Below are 19,249 nucleotides of genomic sequence, written 5' to 3'. Positions count from 1 at the left end.
TTATTGCTTCATTTGCTAGCTTCCTTCAAAATAAACTACGGTTGTTAACTAGGGCTTATTAACTTTTTTTGGATTGCTCAGTTCATTAAAATTTTCTTTTTATCTGTTAATGTATCTACTTAACCTAGTTGCAGGAGAGCTTAAGCATAGTCTTTTGTGTTCATGTAGCTAGAGGTATATAGAAGGTAATCTAGAATTTTTTAGTAAAAACCCAAATCTGCCTTGACAGTGAGCTGAAATACTAGAGCCAAGTACATTTTCTTGGATCTCTCCAAGAGATCTCTTTGTGTTACTAGTCACTTAAAAAGGTATGAGCAGAATTAAGCCTATTAGGTTTAGTGCAGGAATAAAGATGGATAAACACAGGAGAGAGGGATAATGTAAGAGAAAGACTGGTGACCTACTTGAGAATGTAGTGAAAGGTAGAAGACATTTGTTTATAGTGAGAGTTTTATTTCCAGTTGGTTTTACAGTATACTGAGTCTTTTCTTTCTTTCTTTCTTTTTAAAAAAATTTTATTTATTTATTTGACAGAGAGATCACAAGTAAACAGAGAAGGGGGGGGGGGGAAGCAGGCTCCCCACTGAGCAGAGAGCTGGATGTGGGGCTTGATCCCAGGACTCTGAGACCATGACCTGAGCCAAGGCAGAGGCTTAACCCTCTGATCCACCCAGGCGCCCCTACTGAGTCTTTTCAAATTCAAGATCAGTATTTTAAAGATTTTATTTATTTGTTTGTTTGTTCGTTTGCCAGAGATCACAAGTAGGCAGAGAGGCAGGCAGAGAGAGAGGAGGAAGCAGGCTCCCTGCTGAGCAGAGAGCCTGATGCGGGACTCGATCCCAGGACCTGAGTCGAAGGCAGCGGCTTAACCCACTGAGCCACCCAGGCGCCCTATTTTATTTATTTTTTTGAGAGAGGAAAAGAGAGAGCATGTGCATGGAGTACAGCCTGGGGGGTGGCAGTGGGAGAGGGAAATCTCAGACAGGCTCCACACTCAGCACAGAGCCCAGTGCAGGGCTTGATTTCACTACCCAGAGATGATGACCTGAGCTGAAATCAGGCTATCCAGGTGCCCCTAAATCCTCAGTTTTTAAAAAGGGACCATACTACAGCAAAGCATGAGAATACCGGATTTAGTGTTGTTTACACAGGTATCTGCTTGGCTTATTGTATGTCACTGTATTAAAATATGGAAATTTCGCTTTCAGTTGTTTTTATTATGGCAGGAATTGGTAGAAAAGGAATTAATAAACTGTAAGTAAAAGCTGGAGATTATTATTTTGCTGTGCTCCTTTTAAGAACACATAATTTGCATTGGGCTATAAACAAATGCCAGTAAAATAGACTAAGTCTGATTACTATAAACACACTTATTGGCAAGAAACTGATAGAATCATGGTTCCTAATTGTTTATTTTATGAAAAGTCACATTAGGACAAAGTTAGCTCTCCTAATATTTTATTCTAGGTATTTCAGCTTTTATACAAGCTTTGTATTTTTCTTTGAGTTCTATTAATCAGTTAGTTTTACATTATCAGAATATATCAAACTGTGTAAAGTTATTGTAGTAAAATTCTTGAAATATAATTGAATTTTGGATAATTTAAATTATATCAGATGTTGAATTAAATTTCTTAAAATCAGTAAAAATACAATGCAACGACTGGATTATTGCTCTGGATGAAATGGTTTTCATACTTTCTGAAAGGACTTTGGATACTTACAAATCAATATTTGCTAATTTTACTTTTAAATTTTATAATGCCCTTGACTTTGAAGAAATTTTTTTGTCTGTTCTCTTCATTGTTTTTTTTCCCCCCTACTAACAGTAGCTATGGTAAGACAGGACCTTGCTGGAATTTTTAGTAAGTTGGTTTTGTCTTTTTCAAACTTCCCTTAGGTCATCCATGCATGTCAGTACTGGCATCTAAATCATCCTTCCAACAATTCCATGCCATCAGCCCCCTTGCCTGCACTGGTGTCTCCTTAACTAGTATTTTACTGAGTGAATTGTCCTTCCCATTCCATGCTTGTTATTCAGTGCACGTTTCAGCAGCAACTGAAATGCCTTTTTAAAAAAAGATTAGTGTTGTTATTTTTCACTTTTATCTTGTCTTTTCAATGAGTTTGGTTTCCTCAGAGACTTTGTTAAACTTTTTTTTAAAGGCATAAATCATTGTTTAATGTAGATAAATGACTTAAATACTAAGATGACCTTGTTTTGTGGGGTAGGATGTCCATTAGAAATGATACAGATATGATCAACAGTATCATCAACATTTCCATCTCATTGAGCACATGTTACATGTTACTAAATCCATGGAAAATTTTGGTTTGTGGTTTTTTTTTTAAAAGTTTATGCAGAAAGCAACTACATATGTAAAATTGAGCTGCATTGTTTAATCCTTAATTGTGTTATAAATACTCTGAAAAGCTGTCACAAAATAGGTTAACTTTTCTATTTTTAAGTATTTTTATAAAAGTACCATTTTGCTTCCATTTGTAAGCAGAAATATCTAGGAAGAAAATTTCAATTTTTGTAACTTTTGTGGGAAAGGAAGAAGGGTCAAAACTTAGTTTTGTTTTAATATACCTCACTTCCTACAAACTAGAACTGTATTGCAATAAGATTTTTTAGAATAGTTACAATCAGATTGATCTTCATAAAGTCTAGCACCTTAGGAAGGTACCATTCATGTTTTACTTTTTTGATCTTTCACTTTTACAAACAGCCCATTAAATACTGTATGTTCTAGGAACTTCCATGGGACTGGGGGCCCTTTTTGTTCAGGGATCTCCATGTAACCCACTTGGGACTCTCCCTATTACAATGTTATGGGAATATTAATACATTATTGTGTTTTCAGTAACAGATGGAAATAATCTTACCGGATTTCTCTGTGTCTTGAGAGGAGATGTGATGCCCCGTTAATTTCAGTTATATAAGATACCCATTGACTGAATATCTGTGTGTTTATTGACTTATTTGGATAAATTTCTAAAATATAAGGGGGAAAAGTAGAAAAATCTTACTGATTTTTCTTTGATCATATCTTTTGACAGTGTACTTCCTGAGGAGTTTACTCCTTTTTTTTCCCCTTTCTTATGGCCACAGTTATTCCACTACATGCTTTAAAACATTTGTATTTTGAAAGGCTTTTCATCTTAATTCATTATCATTATTATTTTTTGTTTGTTTTTTGCCCAGGATTAGATTCTTGAATATTTTCCCTTTTAAAGCTTACCCTTTTCCTGTTGCCTGTATCTTGTCCTCCCCAAAAGCCATAATTTAATGCATTTTATAAAAAAGATTTTATTTGATAGACAGAGATCACAAGTAGGCAAAGAGGCAGGCAGAGAGAGAGAGGGGGAAGCAGGCTCCCTGCTGAGCAGAGAGCCTGATGCGGGACTCGATCCCAGGACCCTGAGATCATGACCTGAGCCGAAGGCAGAGAGCCCTTAACCCACTGAGCCACCCAGGCATTTTAAATACTTGATATTTTTAGTATGTTATTAAAATGTCAGTTTTCTAATGCTACTTTACTAGGTTGATAATGTTAGGTAGTTATTTCAGAATGCTGGTATGCTAGTGCATACCAGCAGCAAGTATGTTCAATTAAAATTTTATTCATAATATTAAAGACATTTTGATTTTTAACTCTTTCAGTATTAATGTGTTTGCAAGGTATATTTTGTCTTTGAGGAAAAAGCATTACATTTAAGTGTAGCTTCCAAAAGTTTGATCTGACAGTGACAGTATTAAAGGATTTAAACAGAGCATGGGTTACAGCAGAATTTTTTTTTTTTTAAATTTTGTTTGTTTATTTGAGAGACAGCATGAAGCAAGGGGAAGGGGCAGAGGAAGAAGGAAAAACAGACTCCCTGCTGAGCAGGGAGGCCAACAGGGCTCTATCCCAAGACCACGGGATCTTGACCTGAGCCAAAGGCAGATAGATGGTTAACCAACTGAGCCACCCAGGCGCCCCTTGAGAACATTTTTGATAAAAGCATTAATAAGTAAATCTCTTTGGCCTTTTTAACTTTTCTTCAATTACAAAGTCTGCATTTTCTCATTTATTTAAAGCTTACTGTTACTTATTTTTAGGAAGTATTAATCTGGTAACTTAATTTTAAAATTATATTCATTGGCATTGTACTTACAAAAAGACAAATTTAATTCAATTAAATTATCTTTCCTTTTTTAAAGTAAATTCAAGAACTTCAAGAATTTCAGAATATTCTCATTTTTGTGGATAAGATTAACTAGGGGATTCTGTCTTAGTGCAATTAGTATTTTTTGTCTTTTACAGTTAATACTTTTATTTAAAAATTCATGATTTAAGGATTTTTAAAAAATATTTTTTCAGCATTTTAACAGCAGATCTATATAATACCCATTTTTATTATAATTCAGAGAATGTTATACATTCCTAGGCAACTGTATAACATAACTAATGGTCCATTTTGTGGGGACCTTCAATATAAATGTAGAAACTGTCCATGTGGTTGTAACACCAGAGCTGATGATTTTCTTTTAGGTGATTAAGTTTTATTCTGACATCTTGGTACCAAAGAACTTTCCTTATAACTTACAGCTTACCAGCCCTACAACAGAATGGAGCCCAAACCATCTAGGAGAAGATGCAGTGGTGTCTTTTGCTGATGTTGGATGGGTAGCCAAAGAAGAAGGAGAATGTTCAACAAGACAAAGGTTAGTCTGGAAGGCTATCAGCTGGGATGCAGTATTTATTATTTTAAAAGGTGATATATTTGCAGTATTTCCTTTTAGTAATTTGATCTCTGGTAACTAAGCCCATTGTTTTTCTTAAGCAGTCTTATTTTCTGTTCATTTTAAAGACTCAGTATTTGTAGAGTTCCTAGAGACATATAACTGTCTTAAGTCTCTATGAATCATAGAATTGCCTGCCCTTCAGGAGTTTAATATTAAACGAAAAGGAACTATCATAAATGTGTTTAGGTAAGTAATTTTTACTTTGGGGGGGCAGAGGTTTTATTGGGGCAGAGGAACTTGTGATTCTTAGTAGGGAATTGGTATAATTACTGGAGAATGCTTCCTAAAAGTTAAGTCAAGATGAGTTTTGTTTCAAAGGACAGACTGTGTAAGAGTTAGATGCTTCCATTTATTTGAAAGAGTCTGAACGAATTATTGACTATGCTTCAGTCTAATGAACAGTTGTGCAGCATATTTCAACTTTTCATTCTTATTAGGCCTCAAAGATACAGAGATAAAACAAGACACTGATTTCCAGGAATATTTCTTGTGCTAGAGGAGATTAAAAAGGAAGTCAGTACTATAAAGTTAAGTAAATACAGAAGGTCCCTGTGGGATGAGAGAGGTTTGGCAAGGCTTCTCAGAGGAGAGGACAGTAAAGCTGAGGAAGGACAACCAGCAGAGGTAGGAAGGTTTCATGGAAGGGAGAACTAATTATGAGTGTCAAATACTAGGGTAGGTAAATTTAAAAAAACGAGCAAGTTTCAATTTTGTTTTGCAGTTGGAAGATTGTCATTGACTTTAGCAAGAGTAATTTCATTTGAATGGTTTTAGCTGGATAAAATAAGAATCAAGTAATCCAAGAGCAAAGAAGGAATTTGATTTGAATGACAAGTAGAAGTGAGGACATAACTATAGATGAACAGAGACCAGGTATTGCAGGATTAGCAGGTAAAGAGCCTTTCTTTTTAAAGATGTTCATTTTATTTTTTTAAACTTTTTATCTTGAGATAGTAATAGATTCTTCATATATAGTTGTAAGAAATTTTACAGAGACTTTTCTGTATTTCCTATACTCTTTACCTATTTTTTTCCAGTACTCTTTACCTAATTTTTTTCCAGTGGCAGCATCCAGCAAAATTGGTACAATACCACAAGCAGGATTTGACATTGATAAAAGTCAATAAAGTTGCTATGAACATTGGTGAACCAGATTTTGAGTGAATATAAATTTTTATTTCTCTGGGATGAATGCCTGTAAGTGCAATTGGCGGGTCATCTCAGTCAACTGTAGTTGCATTTTTACGTTTTAAGAAACTGACAATTACATTCCTACTAGTAATGTGTGGCTTATCCAGGTCCAGCCTCACTAGTCTTTGGTGTTGTCATTCTTTTTTCTTGCCAATCTGGTAGTTTTGAAGTTGTGTATATCATTGTGGTTTTCATTTGTGTTTTCTTAATGGCTAATGATGTTGAACAACTTTTCAAGAGTTTATCTGCCATCTTTATTATCCTTTTGGATACAGTGTTCTCTTCATGTCTTATCCCCATTTTCTAATTGGAGTTCACTCCAAGAGTTCTTTATTTATTTTAGATACGAGTCCTTGTCAGATACGTAGTTTGTAAACCTTTCTCCCACATATATGGGGACAAGTGAAAGCTTGTCTGTTCATCTACTTAATAGTCTTTCCCAAAGCGAAAGCTTTTAATTTTGCTAATGTCCAATTTAGCAATTTTTTTCTTTTATGGGTCATGCTTTTGCGGTCAGTGTGAGAGTCTGCAGGTTCTCTCTCACTCTTTTTAAAATCTGTCCTTCAATTATTAGACCAACCAAAAGAATGAGGAGGAATGATGGGAAGTTTTCCCTCCCAGACACCACCTTCTCTACAGCACGGGCCATTAATAGTATAAAGAGTAAACTACCATAAAGAATATTTATTTCCTGTGGAAAATTATTTTGCTTTTGAGTACAGATTGCAAGTTAGGTTAAGACAAATGAAAAGAAACAAAATGTTAACTTATTGAGAGAAACAGTCTATTTCCACTGCTTTTGGCAAATCTTAAACAGGGTCTGAAGAAAGCATTATGTGTTTGAAAAAAATCACGGAGATGGTAAACTGGTGTTCCATGCCCCGCCCCCCTTTTTTTCTGTCAGAAATCATCACTGGTTAAAGACAGAAGCTACTTCATTTCTACGAAGGAATGCCATGAACTTTTAAGAAAAGCGCTTTCACACTTCTGTGAATGATCAAAGTAAAAAAGGACATTGTCATAAGAGAAAAATAAAGACAACTAGAGAACTTTAAAGGCATTTAGCTACTCTGCTATCCTCAATCAGTGTTTTTATATATTCAGTGATATTAACAAAAACAGCATGGAGCCTAGGGTGATATAAGAAAATAGGCACATTATAATGACATGGTGAAGGGACAAATATTCCACTGTCACAGAGAACCTCACATTGCTTAATTTAGTTTAAGGGGTTATTTAAATTCATGGCCTTTTGGAAATTTAATGATATGTTGTGATTCATCTGAGCTTTTCAGTTGGCCCCAAGCTGGCCCCACCTTTTCTTTTTTAAAAATATTTCATTTATTTATTTGAGAGAGAGAGAGCTAGAATGGGGTGAGGGGCAGAGGAAGAAGCAGGCTCCCTGCTTCTTGGGACTCGATATGGGACTCGATTCCAGGACCCTGGGATCATGACCTGAGCTGAAGGCAGATGCTTAACCCACTGAGCCACCCAGGTGCCCCAGTAAACAAATTTTCAATGTCCAGTTCATTTACTCCTTGAGGAGTCCTGAAGTAGCCAGTCTCTCCTTGTGACTATCCCCGGAATTCACAGCAATCCAGAGTCTTTCTTTTCTGTCCTTTTGTTACTTTCAGTATGCCCCATCCAGTGAATTTGAGGCATATGTGTAAAACTTTCAATAGTTTCCTGATTCTTCATTTGTTCTGGTAACATGTCTATATATCCCTGTCTTATAATGGAAGAAACCCTCATGAATGTGCCTTATGGCTTGAACTGATCCATTTTGCATGATTTCATTCATTATCTGTTTCCGTGTAGGACAGGATTGGCATAGCCTGTCTGATTTCTCAGTTTTGTTGGGACATGGTTTTTTTTCTTTTAATAGTTCTGCTTTATGTTTAAGTGTGCTCCTTTGATTTATATTTTGTAGTTTTCTCCAGTGAAATCTGGGCCTGGAGATTTGTTTTTGGTGTGTTTTAAAATTATGAATTCGTTTTTCTCCAAGTTACAGAACTGTTCTATCAGTTTCATTTGGGTGAAATCTTGGTTGTGCCTCTCAGGGAATTGGTCCATTTCATTTGAGTGGTCAGATTTATGTGTGTGGTATTATCCATAGCATTTCCTTATCCTGTTGATGTTTACAAGGTGGGTAGTTGTATCCTCGGTTTCATTCTTGATACTAGTTAATTTGTACCTTCTCTTTTTTTTTTACTTGTCAGTTCTTTTCATCTTTTCAAAGTTCATTCATCTTTTCAAAGAATCATCTTTTCAAAGAATCTCTTTTCATTTTTCTGTTTTCAATTTTGTTGATTTCTTCTATTTTCTTCTGGTTGTTTTGAGTTTGTTTTGCTCTTATTTTTCTAGGTTTTTTTTTTTTTTAAGATTTTATTTATTTATTTGACAGAGAGAGATCACAAGTAGGCAGAGAGGCAGGCAGAGAGAGAGAGAGAGGAGGAAGCAGGCTCCCTGCTGAGCAGAGAGCCCGATGCGGGATCCCAGGACCCTGAGATCATGACCTGAGCCGAAGGCAGTGGCTTAACCCACTGAGCCACCCAGGCGCCCTTTTTCTAGGTTTTTAAAGTGCGAGCTTACTTTATTAATTTGAGGCTTTTCCTTTTTTCTAATACAGTAGTCCCCCCATATCTGCAGTTTTACTTTCCACAATTTCAGTTACCTACAGTCAACTGTGGTCCAGAAGCAGATGATCCTCCTTCTGACATATTGTCAGAATGTCAGTAACAGCATAATTCTGCATTAATTCTACATTTACCTCACTTCATCTTATCATGTAGGCATTTTATCATCTGGTACCACAATAAGGGTAAGTACAGTACAGTAAGACATTTTTTTTTAAAGTATTTTATTTGTTTATTTGACAGAGATCACAAGTAAGCAGAGAGGCAGGCAGGGGTGGGGGAAGCAAGCTCCCTGCTGAGCAGAAAGCTCAATCCCAGGACCCTGGGATCATGACCTGAGCCGAAGGCTGAGACTTTAACCCACTGAGCCACCCAGATGCCTCACAATAAGACATTTTGAGCAAGATAACATTCATGTAACTTTTATTACAGCACATTGTTACAATTGTTGTGTTTTATTATTAGTTATTTTTACTGTTTTACTGTGTCTAACTTATTCAATTTTATCATTGATATATATGTATAGGCAAGAACATACTATATATAACATCCAGTACTCTCCAAAGTTTCAGGCTTACATGGAGGTCTTGGAACATATTTCCCCATGGATAAGGGGAGACTACTGTAAAACCATTTTAGTGCTATAAATCTCCCTTTCAGCATTGCTTTAGCTGCACCCTACAAGTTTCAGTATATTCAGTATATTTTTAAAAATCCGTTCACTGTATTTTCTTTTAAATTTCCCTTGAGATGTCTTCTTTGATCTATGAATAATTTTAAAGTTTGTTCGGTTTCCAGATACTTGGAAATTTTGCTGTTACTCCATTGTGGCCAGAGAACACATGCTGTATACTTCCATTTTAAATTTGTTGAATTTTTATTTCGGTGGTCCCAGATATGGGCCATTTTTGTTTATATTCTCTGGTTACTTGAGAAAAAGAAGTATATTATGCATGGCATACCCTGTAAATGTCAAATAGATCCCATTGTTGAATTTTTTTCTATCCTTCCTCATTGTTCTTACAGTTGTTGAAAAGGGGGTGTTGAGATCCAACTATATTTGTGGGCGTGTGTGTGTGTGTCTCTTTTCTGTTTTAATAGTTTTTGGTTTTTGAAAAAAACATATTCTGAAGTGTGTTTGGTGAGTACACATTAGAAATGCTATGTCTTATCATTTCACTGTTATTTAATGTCCCTCTCTATTTCAGATCATTTTCTTTTTCTGTTTGTATACTTTCACCCTGTCTGTGTCATTACATTTGAAGCGAGTTTCTTGCGGACAGCATGCTGTTGGGTCATAATTTTTTTTTTTAAGATTTTATTTATTTATTTGACAGAGAGAGATCACAAGTAGATGGAGAGGCAGGCAGAGAGAGAGAGAGAGGGAAGTAGGCTACCTGCTGAGCAGAGAACCCAATGTGGGACTCGATCACAGGACCCTGAGATATCAGGGTCATAATTTTTTAATCCACTCTTCCAATCTCTCTTTTAATTGGTATATATAAAAGCCATTTATGGGGGTGCTTGGGTGGCTCAGTGGGTTAAGCCTCTGCCTTTGGCTCAGGTCATGATCTCAGGGTCCTGGGATCGAGCCCCGCATCGGGCTCTCTGCTCAGCAGGGAGCCTGCTTCCCTTCCTCTCTCTCTGCCTGCCTCTCTGCCTACTTGTGATCTCTCGTCAAATAAATAAATAAAATCTTAAAAAAAAAAAGCCATTTATGTTTATGTAATTTTTATGTTAGAATATGAGTCTACTTTTTTTCTCTTCAGGTCCCTTTTTTTATACTTTTCTGTGGAGTACTTAAACATTTTTTTGGAATCCATTTTTGATTTATGTTTTTAAGTGTGTCTCCTTGTAAAGTTCTTTTGGTGGTTGATCTAAGTATTACATTGTATATACCTAACTTACCATGTTCTGCTGGTATTGTCATTTTACCAGTTGGTCTTCTCCTTTATGTCCCTGTGCCCTCCCATGTTTATAATTTTAGGTTTCCTGGGCAAACATTTAGAATCACATCATACAGTATATTTCCTTCAATAATCAAACATAATTTAGAAAACATAATTTAGAAAGAGAAGAAAATAAATCTGTTTACCCACATTTGCTGTGTTTTTCTTTCTGCCTGATGCGGTTTCTACTTATATTGCTTTCTTTCTGTTTATAGAGCTCCTTCAGCTATTCTTTTAGGTTGGGTGTGCTTGCTCTATTTTTTGTTTTTTAGTTAGTTTTTTTTTTTCCCTTTCATTTGAGAACCCTTGATTTCCCCAATTTTGAGGGATATATTCGCTGGATATGATGAGTTCAGTTATTTTCTTTTAGTACTTGAAAAATGTGCCAGTTTCTGGAAGCCTCCATGTTCAGGTGAGAAGTCCTTTGTCATTCAAAGAGGTTTTCCCCTATAGGTACGGTACCCTTTCTTTCTAGTTGCTTTAAAAATTTTTCCTTTGTCTTTGATTTTCAGAACTTTGTGTAAGGTGTTTCTTGGCATTTATTTCTTTGTGTTTATCCTGTTTGGGGTTCACTCAGTTTCTTGAATTTCCAAGTTTATGTCTTTTGTCATTATTTCTGTAAATATTTTCTTTAAGTTGTCTGCCCCATTATTTCTTTTTCTTTCTTTCTTTCTTTCTTTTTTTTTTTTTTTTTAAAGACTTTAATTATTTATTTGTCAGAGAGAGAGAACACGAGCAGGCAGAGTGGCAGGCAGCAGCTTAACCGACTGAGCCACCCAGGCGTCCCTGCCCATTATTTCTTTAAGTACTTTTTCAGCCTGGCCCCTTTTCTCCTTTTCTTCTGGGACCCTGATAAACCAAATATTAGATCTTTTATAGTCATACAGGTTACTGAGACTGTTCATTTTTTCCTAGTCTGTTTGCTCTTTGCTTTTCAAATTGGTTAATTTTTTCTTGTTCTGTCTCCAGATTCACTGATGCTTTCCTCTGTCTTCACCATTCTGTTTTTGATCCTATCCACTGTGTTTTCAGTTATTTTACTTTTTAGTTCTAAAATTGTTATTTGGTTCTTCTTTATATTTTCTTTTGCTTTGCTGAGACTGTTTCAGGAGTGCTGATAAGTGCTCATTGTAACCTTTTTATCATAGCTTCTTTATGTCAGATTTTAACATCTTTATCTTCTCAGAGTTGGCATCTGTTGTCTTTTTCATTCATTTTATGTTCTTTAGGTTTCTTTGTATATACAAAGAGTGATTTTTGATTGAAACCTAGATATTTTCTAGATCTAAACCTGTTCTTTTTTTTTTATTATTTTATTAAAGATTTTTATTTATTTATTTGACAGAGAGAGATCACAAGTAGGCAGAGAGGCAGGCAGAGAGAGAGAGAGAGAGGAGGAAACAGGCTCCCTGCTGAGCAGAGAGCCCGATGCGGGACTCGATCCCAGGACCCTGAGATCATGACCTGAGCCGAAGGCAGCGGCTTAACCCACTGAGCCACCCAGGCGCCCCTAAACCTGTTTTTATAGCTATTTTTCACTAATAGCACTCTGGCTGGGAAAGAGTAGGTACCACCTTACTTCTGCCAGGTGGGAGTAGAAATCCAGGTTCCCCATTATGCCTCCATTCACCCCTGAGGGTGTTGTTGGGAGCTCCAGCTCTCCACAAGGCCTCTTGTGACACCATCCCAGCAGGCAGATGTGAGTGCCTCATTATTGCTGAATGGGGTGTAATTTGAGGCTCCCCACATTATCTCCACTATACTATGAGGGGAGGATGCCCTTGTGACATTCCTTCTCCCTACTTTCTGTGACAGCATCCTGCAGAGTATGAGGTACCGCTTTTACAGCCTAGTAAGGATGGGAGTTAGCCTTTGTTGCATGATAAGGTGGGACCACAGTGCTTTCTGTGATGTTTGGAGTAGAGCAGTTATTTTATTACTATTTTTTAATTTTTAATTTTTAATTATTATTTTTTTAATTTTCAAAGATTTTTATTTATTTATTTGACAGAGATCACATGTAGGCAGAGAGGCAAGAAGAGAGAGAGAGGAGGAAGCAGGCTCCCTGCTGAGCAGAGAGCCCGATGCAGGGCTCGATCCCAGGACCCTGGGATCATGACCTGAGCCGAAGGCAGAGGCTTTAACCCACTGAGCCACCCAGGTGCCTCTGTTACTATTATTTTAAAAGGTTTTATTAATTTATTAGAGAAAGAACACAAGTGGGAGGAAGAGGGAGAAGCAGACTCCCTTCTGAGTAGGGAACCTGATGCAGGGCTCAAGTCTAGAACCCTGGGATCATGACCTGAGCCAAAGGCAGACACTTAACTGAGCGACCCAGGTGCTCCTAGAGCAGTTATTTTTATATAGCTTTTATATAGCTATATATATATGCTTTTATATATATAGTTTTTTTTAATATATAGCTTTTATATAAAAGCTATATATATATATAGCAGTTATTTTTTATATAGCTTTTATATAGCTTTCTTTCTCTTGGGAGCCTACCCTTTTCTTGGTCCTTTGGCTGGGAGAGCAGGCTTTTGTTGGGCTTTTTTCCCCTGCATCCGCTGACATTTCTGGGTCACCCATTACTCCAGCAACCAGTCTGGGATATATGAAGCAAAAGAAAAAGTTGGGGCACTCACTCCTACATTGTTTTTTTGAATCCCAAAGTCCCATTCATTCTTTCTTCCCAAGCTTTCAGTCATCTACATTTGTTTTATGTATAATGTCTAGGGGTTTTAGTTTTAGTTAGAGGAAGAATAGGGAAAACTAGTCTGTTCCATCCTCCCAGAAAGAGAAGTCTCTAAAGGACTTTTAACAAAAATGTCATGTTTGTAGAGGATATGACATGGGGTAGCTATTAATGGGGATTGTGATAATAGTAACTGAATTGGCATAATGGATCTGAATAATGGATTTGGCCTGTGATGTTGAAAATAATTGGCTAAAGGGTCTTTGAAAAGGTACCTGGAAGTACTGTAGGTAAAGGTAATCTGAACTTGAACACATTAAGAAAGAAACAGAGGAAACCCAGCTGGATTTGAATGGTGCTCTAGAGGGAGGGAGTTGCAAAGGTGGTGTAGTGCCGATGGCCATGGTTACAGGGTTAGTGATACGGCCTACATGATTAGGAAAATTAAACAGACTTTTTCTTTTGAGTATGGTGCTATATTGCCCTTTGTATTGATTTTTGACAAATTATAGATGGAAATTATGTAATAAAAAATTTTTTTTAGGGGTGCCTGGGTGGCTCAGTGGGTTAAAGCCTCTGCCTTTGGCTCAGGTCATGATCCCAGGGGCCTGGGATCGAGCCCCGCATCAGGCTCTCTGCTCAGCGGGGAGCCCGCTTCCTCCTCTCTCTCTGCCTGCCTCTCTGCCTACTTGTGATCTGTCAAATAAATAATAAAAAAATTAAAAAAAATTTTTTAAAGCATAACTTAAATCTTTTCTTTTAAAAAAAGATTTAATTTTTAGGTAATCTCTATACCCTGAGTGGGGCTTAAACTTACTACCCCAAGATCAAGAGTCATATGCTCCACCAACTGAGCCAGCCTGTCCCTTGTAACTTAAATCTTAAAGACCTTATGAATGAGAGTAGATTCAAGAACTTATATATTTCAGTTTGGGTGTTTCTTTGCCTCTCATATTTGTATTTGTTTGAAAGCCAGAGCTATTTGAGATACTTGTTTCTTCTTTCTCCCTTCAAATTTATGTTAATGACATTTCTTTAAAAAATATTTTATTGATTTATTTGATCACAAGTAGGCAGAGAGGCAGGCAGAGAGAGAGGAGGAAGCGGGCTTCCCGCTGAGCAGAGAGCCCAATTCGGGGCTGGATCCCAGGACCCTGGGATCATGAGCTGAACTGAAAGTAGAGGCTTAACCCACTGAGCCACCCATGCACCCCTGTTAATGACATTTCTATTAACCATTAAACTGTCACAGTATTTTCTCTGGGAAAATAGCTATATAAGAGCCCTTCATAGTTATTGTACAAATGATTTTTTTCAAATGCACAGAACTTGTTTTTTTTTTCTTAATATTAGAAGAATTAATACTTGTGTTGAGGGGCACCTGGGTAGCTCAGTTGGTTAAGTGTCTGCCTTTGCCTTGGCTCATGATCCCAGGCTCCTGGGATAGAACTTGCATGGCATTGGGCTCCCTGCTCAGTGTGGAGCCTGCTTCTCCTTCCCCCTCTCCCTCTGCCTCTCCCCCTGTTGGTGCTCTGTCTCTCGCTGTCAGGGAAATAAAATCTTAAAAAAAAACCCTGTCTTGAGAATTTTAGAAGATAACATAAAAGAACTTATCACAACTTAGCACTGTAGCATGCAGAGTAAGGCCTCATTTTTTTCTCTTCTATACACATTTTCATTTCCCTTTGAATTAGGAGAATGGCCTCAGAATTGGAAAGAATTATAAGAAGCATTGAGATTCATTGAAAGGATCAGTATAACTGACAGTCTTGTTTTAAGATAATCCATTTGGGGCGCCTGGGTGGCTCAGTGGGTTAAGCCTCAGCGTTTGGCTTAGGTCATGGTCCCAGGGTCCTGGGATCCAGCATGGCATCGGGCTCTCTGCTCAGCAGGGAGCCTCCTTCCCTCTCTCACTCTCTGCCTGCCTCTCTATTTGTGATTTCTGTCTGTCAAATAAATAAATAAAATCTTAAAAAAATAATAATCCATTTGTTTTCTTTCATAATAGTAGCCTAAGGAGAATGTGTATCTTTAGATATGTACACAGCATAGCATTTGGATTATGTGTGATGAAATTTAAAGACTGTAATCTCTGTGGCTTCTTAGTAGACAACATATTGTCATCAAGTATTTGGTAGCTTTTGGAGTAGAAGAATATTATTTAAGGAATATTGGAATATTTCAAGTTCAATATCTGTTGTTTATATTAATCTAATTGTACCTTCTTGATTCTGAGTGTCACATACATATCAAAATGAGTATGCAGCAAATGCAAATTTATAGGTTCATAAGACTTGAAAGTATTAAAGGTAGCCCCTTTGCTTACCAGACTGATTATAATCTAATGACCAAGATGAACATATTTATAAAAATCTGCAATATAAGGATAGCAAAGTGAGATTGAGGATTTGACCAAAGATATCCAGTTTAATTTTTCAAATTTCAGTGTGAGTATAGAATGGAATGCGTTGTTCAAGGAGTGTTGGGGAGGAACTCTGACCTCATAGAGGAGGACCTTGATTAAGATTCCAAAGGAGATGACTCATCATGCAAGCTGGCTGGTTTGCCACAGCTCCACAGATGTGAGGGTAGACCAGGAACCTTTGTAGACTGGAGCAAGACTGTTTCCTATTCACAGCATAGCAAAAAGCAGTTGTTACTCATTCCTATTTTAATTTTAATTAATTGACACTAGATGTTAATTGATAATATACATGAATAAGATGCTACAGTCAGTACTGCATTAAATACATGGATTTAATGTTATTAAATAATCACTTTTAGGAAGGTCCAGCTTTTAAAATGCCAAAATAGGAACAGAGTCTAAAACAGCTAATGAAATGGTCATCTGGGGGGCGCCTGGGTGGCTCAGTGGGTTGAGCTGCTGCCTTCGGCTCAGGTCATGATCTCAGGGTCCTGGGATCGAGTCCCGCACTGGGCTCTCTGCTCGGCGGGGAGCTCTCTATCTCTCTGCCTGCCTCTCTGTCTACTTGTGATCTCTCTCTGTCAAATAAATAAATCTTAAAAAAAAAAAAAAAAAAGAAATGGTCATCTGGGTCTGTAGCCTTACAAAAGTCCTGCCTTACTCCCCACTATAGATCCTTTAATGGATTACTTGCCTCTGGAAATAATTTCCTGGTTCAGTTGTCTATTCAGCTACTTATGCACTTTGGAAAGAGACTTTGTTTTCAGGGAACTAAATTGCTGCTTTAACCCCCTCCCTGGGTCCCATTGACAAGAGAGTATATTTTTATCTTTCTGGGCTATTCTCTAAACTAAAAAGGTGTTGGAGAGTTAGTAACAATCATCCTAGGAATATCATCTTTCATAGGGCAATGGCTAACTTAACATGAACTCAGATTTTGATGTTTCATTAACTGTGTGATAGAAAGGACTTCAGAGGTGTGTTATATTTAATTTAGAATTTTCTTTGAAATGGTTAGCAAGCTTAAAAAGCCCTTCGTATTTATCTAAGTTGTACCCCCCAAAGTGGCTGCCCTTGATAATATCATTTAAGAAATAAGAGAGCTAGAAAACTTTTTTTTTTTTTTTTAAGATTTTATTTATTTATTTGACAGAGAGAAATTACAAGTACACTGAGAGGCAGGCAGAGAGAGAGAGAGAGAGAGAAGGAAGCAGGCTCCCTGCTGAGCAGAGAGCCCCATGCGGGACTTAATCCCAGGACCCTGAGATCATGACCTGAGCCAAAGGCAGTGGCTTAACCCACTGAGCCACCCAGGCGCCCTTTTTTTTTTTTTTTTTTTTTTTTTAAAGATTTTATTGTTTATTTGACAGAGAGAGATCACAAGTAGACAGAGAGGCAGGCAGAGAGAGAGAGAGGAGGAAGCAGGCTCCCTGCTGAGCAGAGAGCCCGACGCGGGACTCGATCCCAGGACCCTGAGCTCATGACCTGAGCCGAAGGCAGCGGCTTAACCCACTGAGCCACCCAGGCGCCCCGAGAGCTAGAAAACTCTTGTGCAGTGCTACTCTGAACAGGAGCTTGCCAAAAGGCATTTTGGAGCCAAACTCAAAAAAGGTAGAAATCTCACCTGTAGAAGAAGTTGGGGTACAGAAAATGGTTTTTAAGAGATAATCATGATTTGTCTTCTGCTTTTGGGACCTCCATACTTGATCCTTCTTTTTGTTGTTTTTGTTTTATATTTGCTTTGTTTCTTTCACAGTTCTCAGAATTATACATAAGAATTTTAGAAAAGATCATTTTTCTTCATTTGTTTTTTTTTTTAAGATTTTATTTATTCATTTGACAGAGAGAAAGAGATCACAAGCAGGCAGAGAGAGAGGGGGAAGCAGGCTCCCTGCTGAGCAGAGAGCCCGATGTGGGGCTCGATCCCAGGACCCTGAGATCATGACCCGAGCCGAAGGCAGAGGCTTTAACCCACTGAGCCACCCAGGCGCCCCTCTTCATTTGGTTTAATTCTGCCTCTATATTGTAGCTTTTACTAGCCCTTTGAAGGATGGCAGAACACATTGGTTCTGAGAATGAATTATTTGTCAGATGTCTTATAGAACATGTCTGTGGGAAAGGGTGTATGCATTTTTTTTTTAAAGATTTTATTAATTTGACAGACAGAGATCACAAGGAGGCAGAAAGGCAGGCAGAGAGAGAGGAGGAAGCAGGCTCCTCGCCAAGCGGAGAGCCCGATGTGGGGCTTGATCCCAAGACCCTGGGATCATGACCTGAGCCGAAGGCAGAGGCTTTAACCCACTGAGCCACCCAGGCGCCCCAGGGTGTATGCATTTTTAAAGGAAGGAACATGTCTGAGAATTTCATAAAATCTAATTATTTTCCATACACAAGAATATTGCACAACAGCATCTTGGCTTTTTTTGTTTTTGCGCTCCTATAAATGTCAAATCTTTCTGTGGTTTTGAGAAGACATAATCATTTCAGGTTTACTTTCCTTTTTCAGCTTCTAAAAATCCACATTTAAAGTTCGACATTTACTATAATTACTGTGTATGGTCATAACTATTAACATATTTCACAAAGGAAATGAAAAGTCTTTATCATCAAATTTATAAAAATAGGGGGCGCCTGGGTGGCTCAGTGGGTTAAGCCGCTGCCTTCGGCTCAGGTCATGATCTCAGGGTCCTGGGATCGAGTCCCGCATCGGGCTCTCTGCTCAGCAGGGAGCCTGCTTCCTCCTCTCTCTCTCTCTGCCTGCCTCTCAGTGTACTTGTAATTTCTCTCTGTCAAATAAATAAATAAAATCTTTAAAAAAAAATTTATAAAAATAGGATAGACCTAAAATACAGATGATTTGACACTGTTATTAAATTATTTTCCTAAAGGACTAAACTTTTTTCCTGTTATCCTGGCACACTTGTTTTCAAGATGAACAATAATGAGTGTTTTGTCCTTAATTTTCAGTAGAAAATCAAAATGAAAAACTGATCTGTAGGGGTTTTGGGGAGATGCAGTAACTTCTTTTTTTTTTTTTTTTTTTTTTTTTTTAACATTGCAGTTGCTGTTCAGTATTCATTAATTCTCTCAATTCATTTTGGCAAGAAGATATTTTGAAGTAAGCTGTTCAAACATGATTTATAGTTGATTAGTTGATCTCTTAATCCAAATTGTCATATTATCTTGTTCTAATTCTGGATATTGAAGAGTAAATGTTCATGGGATTTGAACTTCAGCTTACTTGAATGGTAACTTTTTTTTTTTAAGACTTTATTTATTTATTTGACAGACAGAGATCACAAGCAGGCAGAGAGGCAGGCAGAGAGAGAGAGAGAGGGAAGCAGGCTCCCTGCTGAGCAGAGAGCCCGATGCGGGGCTCGATCCCAGGACCCTGAGATCATGACCTGAGCTGAAGGCAGAGGCTTTAACCCACTGAGCCACCCAGGCACCCCTGAATGGCAACATTTTTAGACAAACTTAAAATCATTTAAAACTTTTGGATCCTGAAATGTGTATAATTTAAGTGGGAAAGTATTATCTACTAAAGTGAGAACTAGGGGG

General features: G+C 37.5%; 1 protein-coding gene across 6 annotated transcripts in view; it reads left to right on the top strand.

Moving 5' to 3' along the window:
* The window catches only part of MTFR1 (mitochondrial fission regulator 1), a 56,431-nt gene that overhangs the window by 28,935 nt on the left and 8,247 nt on the right, over positions 1-19,249 (top strand). For all 6 annotated transcript variants that reach the window (XM_082719146.1, XM_082719148.1, XM_082719149.1 and 3 more), the window contains one exon: positions 4,596-4,711. In XM_082719146.1, the coding sequence (XP_082575272.1) occupies positions 4,596-4,711 (116 nt within the window). The remainder of the gene's footprint in view (positions 1-4,595; positions 4,712-19,249) is intronic.

Source organism: Mustela nivalis (genome assembly GCF_964662115.1).
Source record: "Mustela nivalis genome assembly, chromosome: 2".
In the NCBI taxonomy this organism is placed as follows: Eukaryota; Metazoa; Chordata; class Mammalia; order Carnivora; family Mustelidae; genus Mustela; species Mustela nivalis.
Note: the sequence above shows the minus strand (reverse complement) of the source record. Positions and strands in the feature narration are given on the sequence as shown.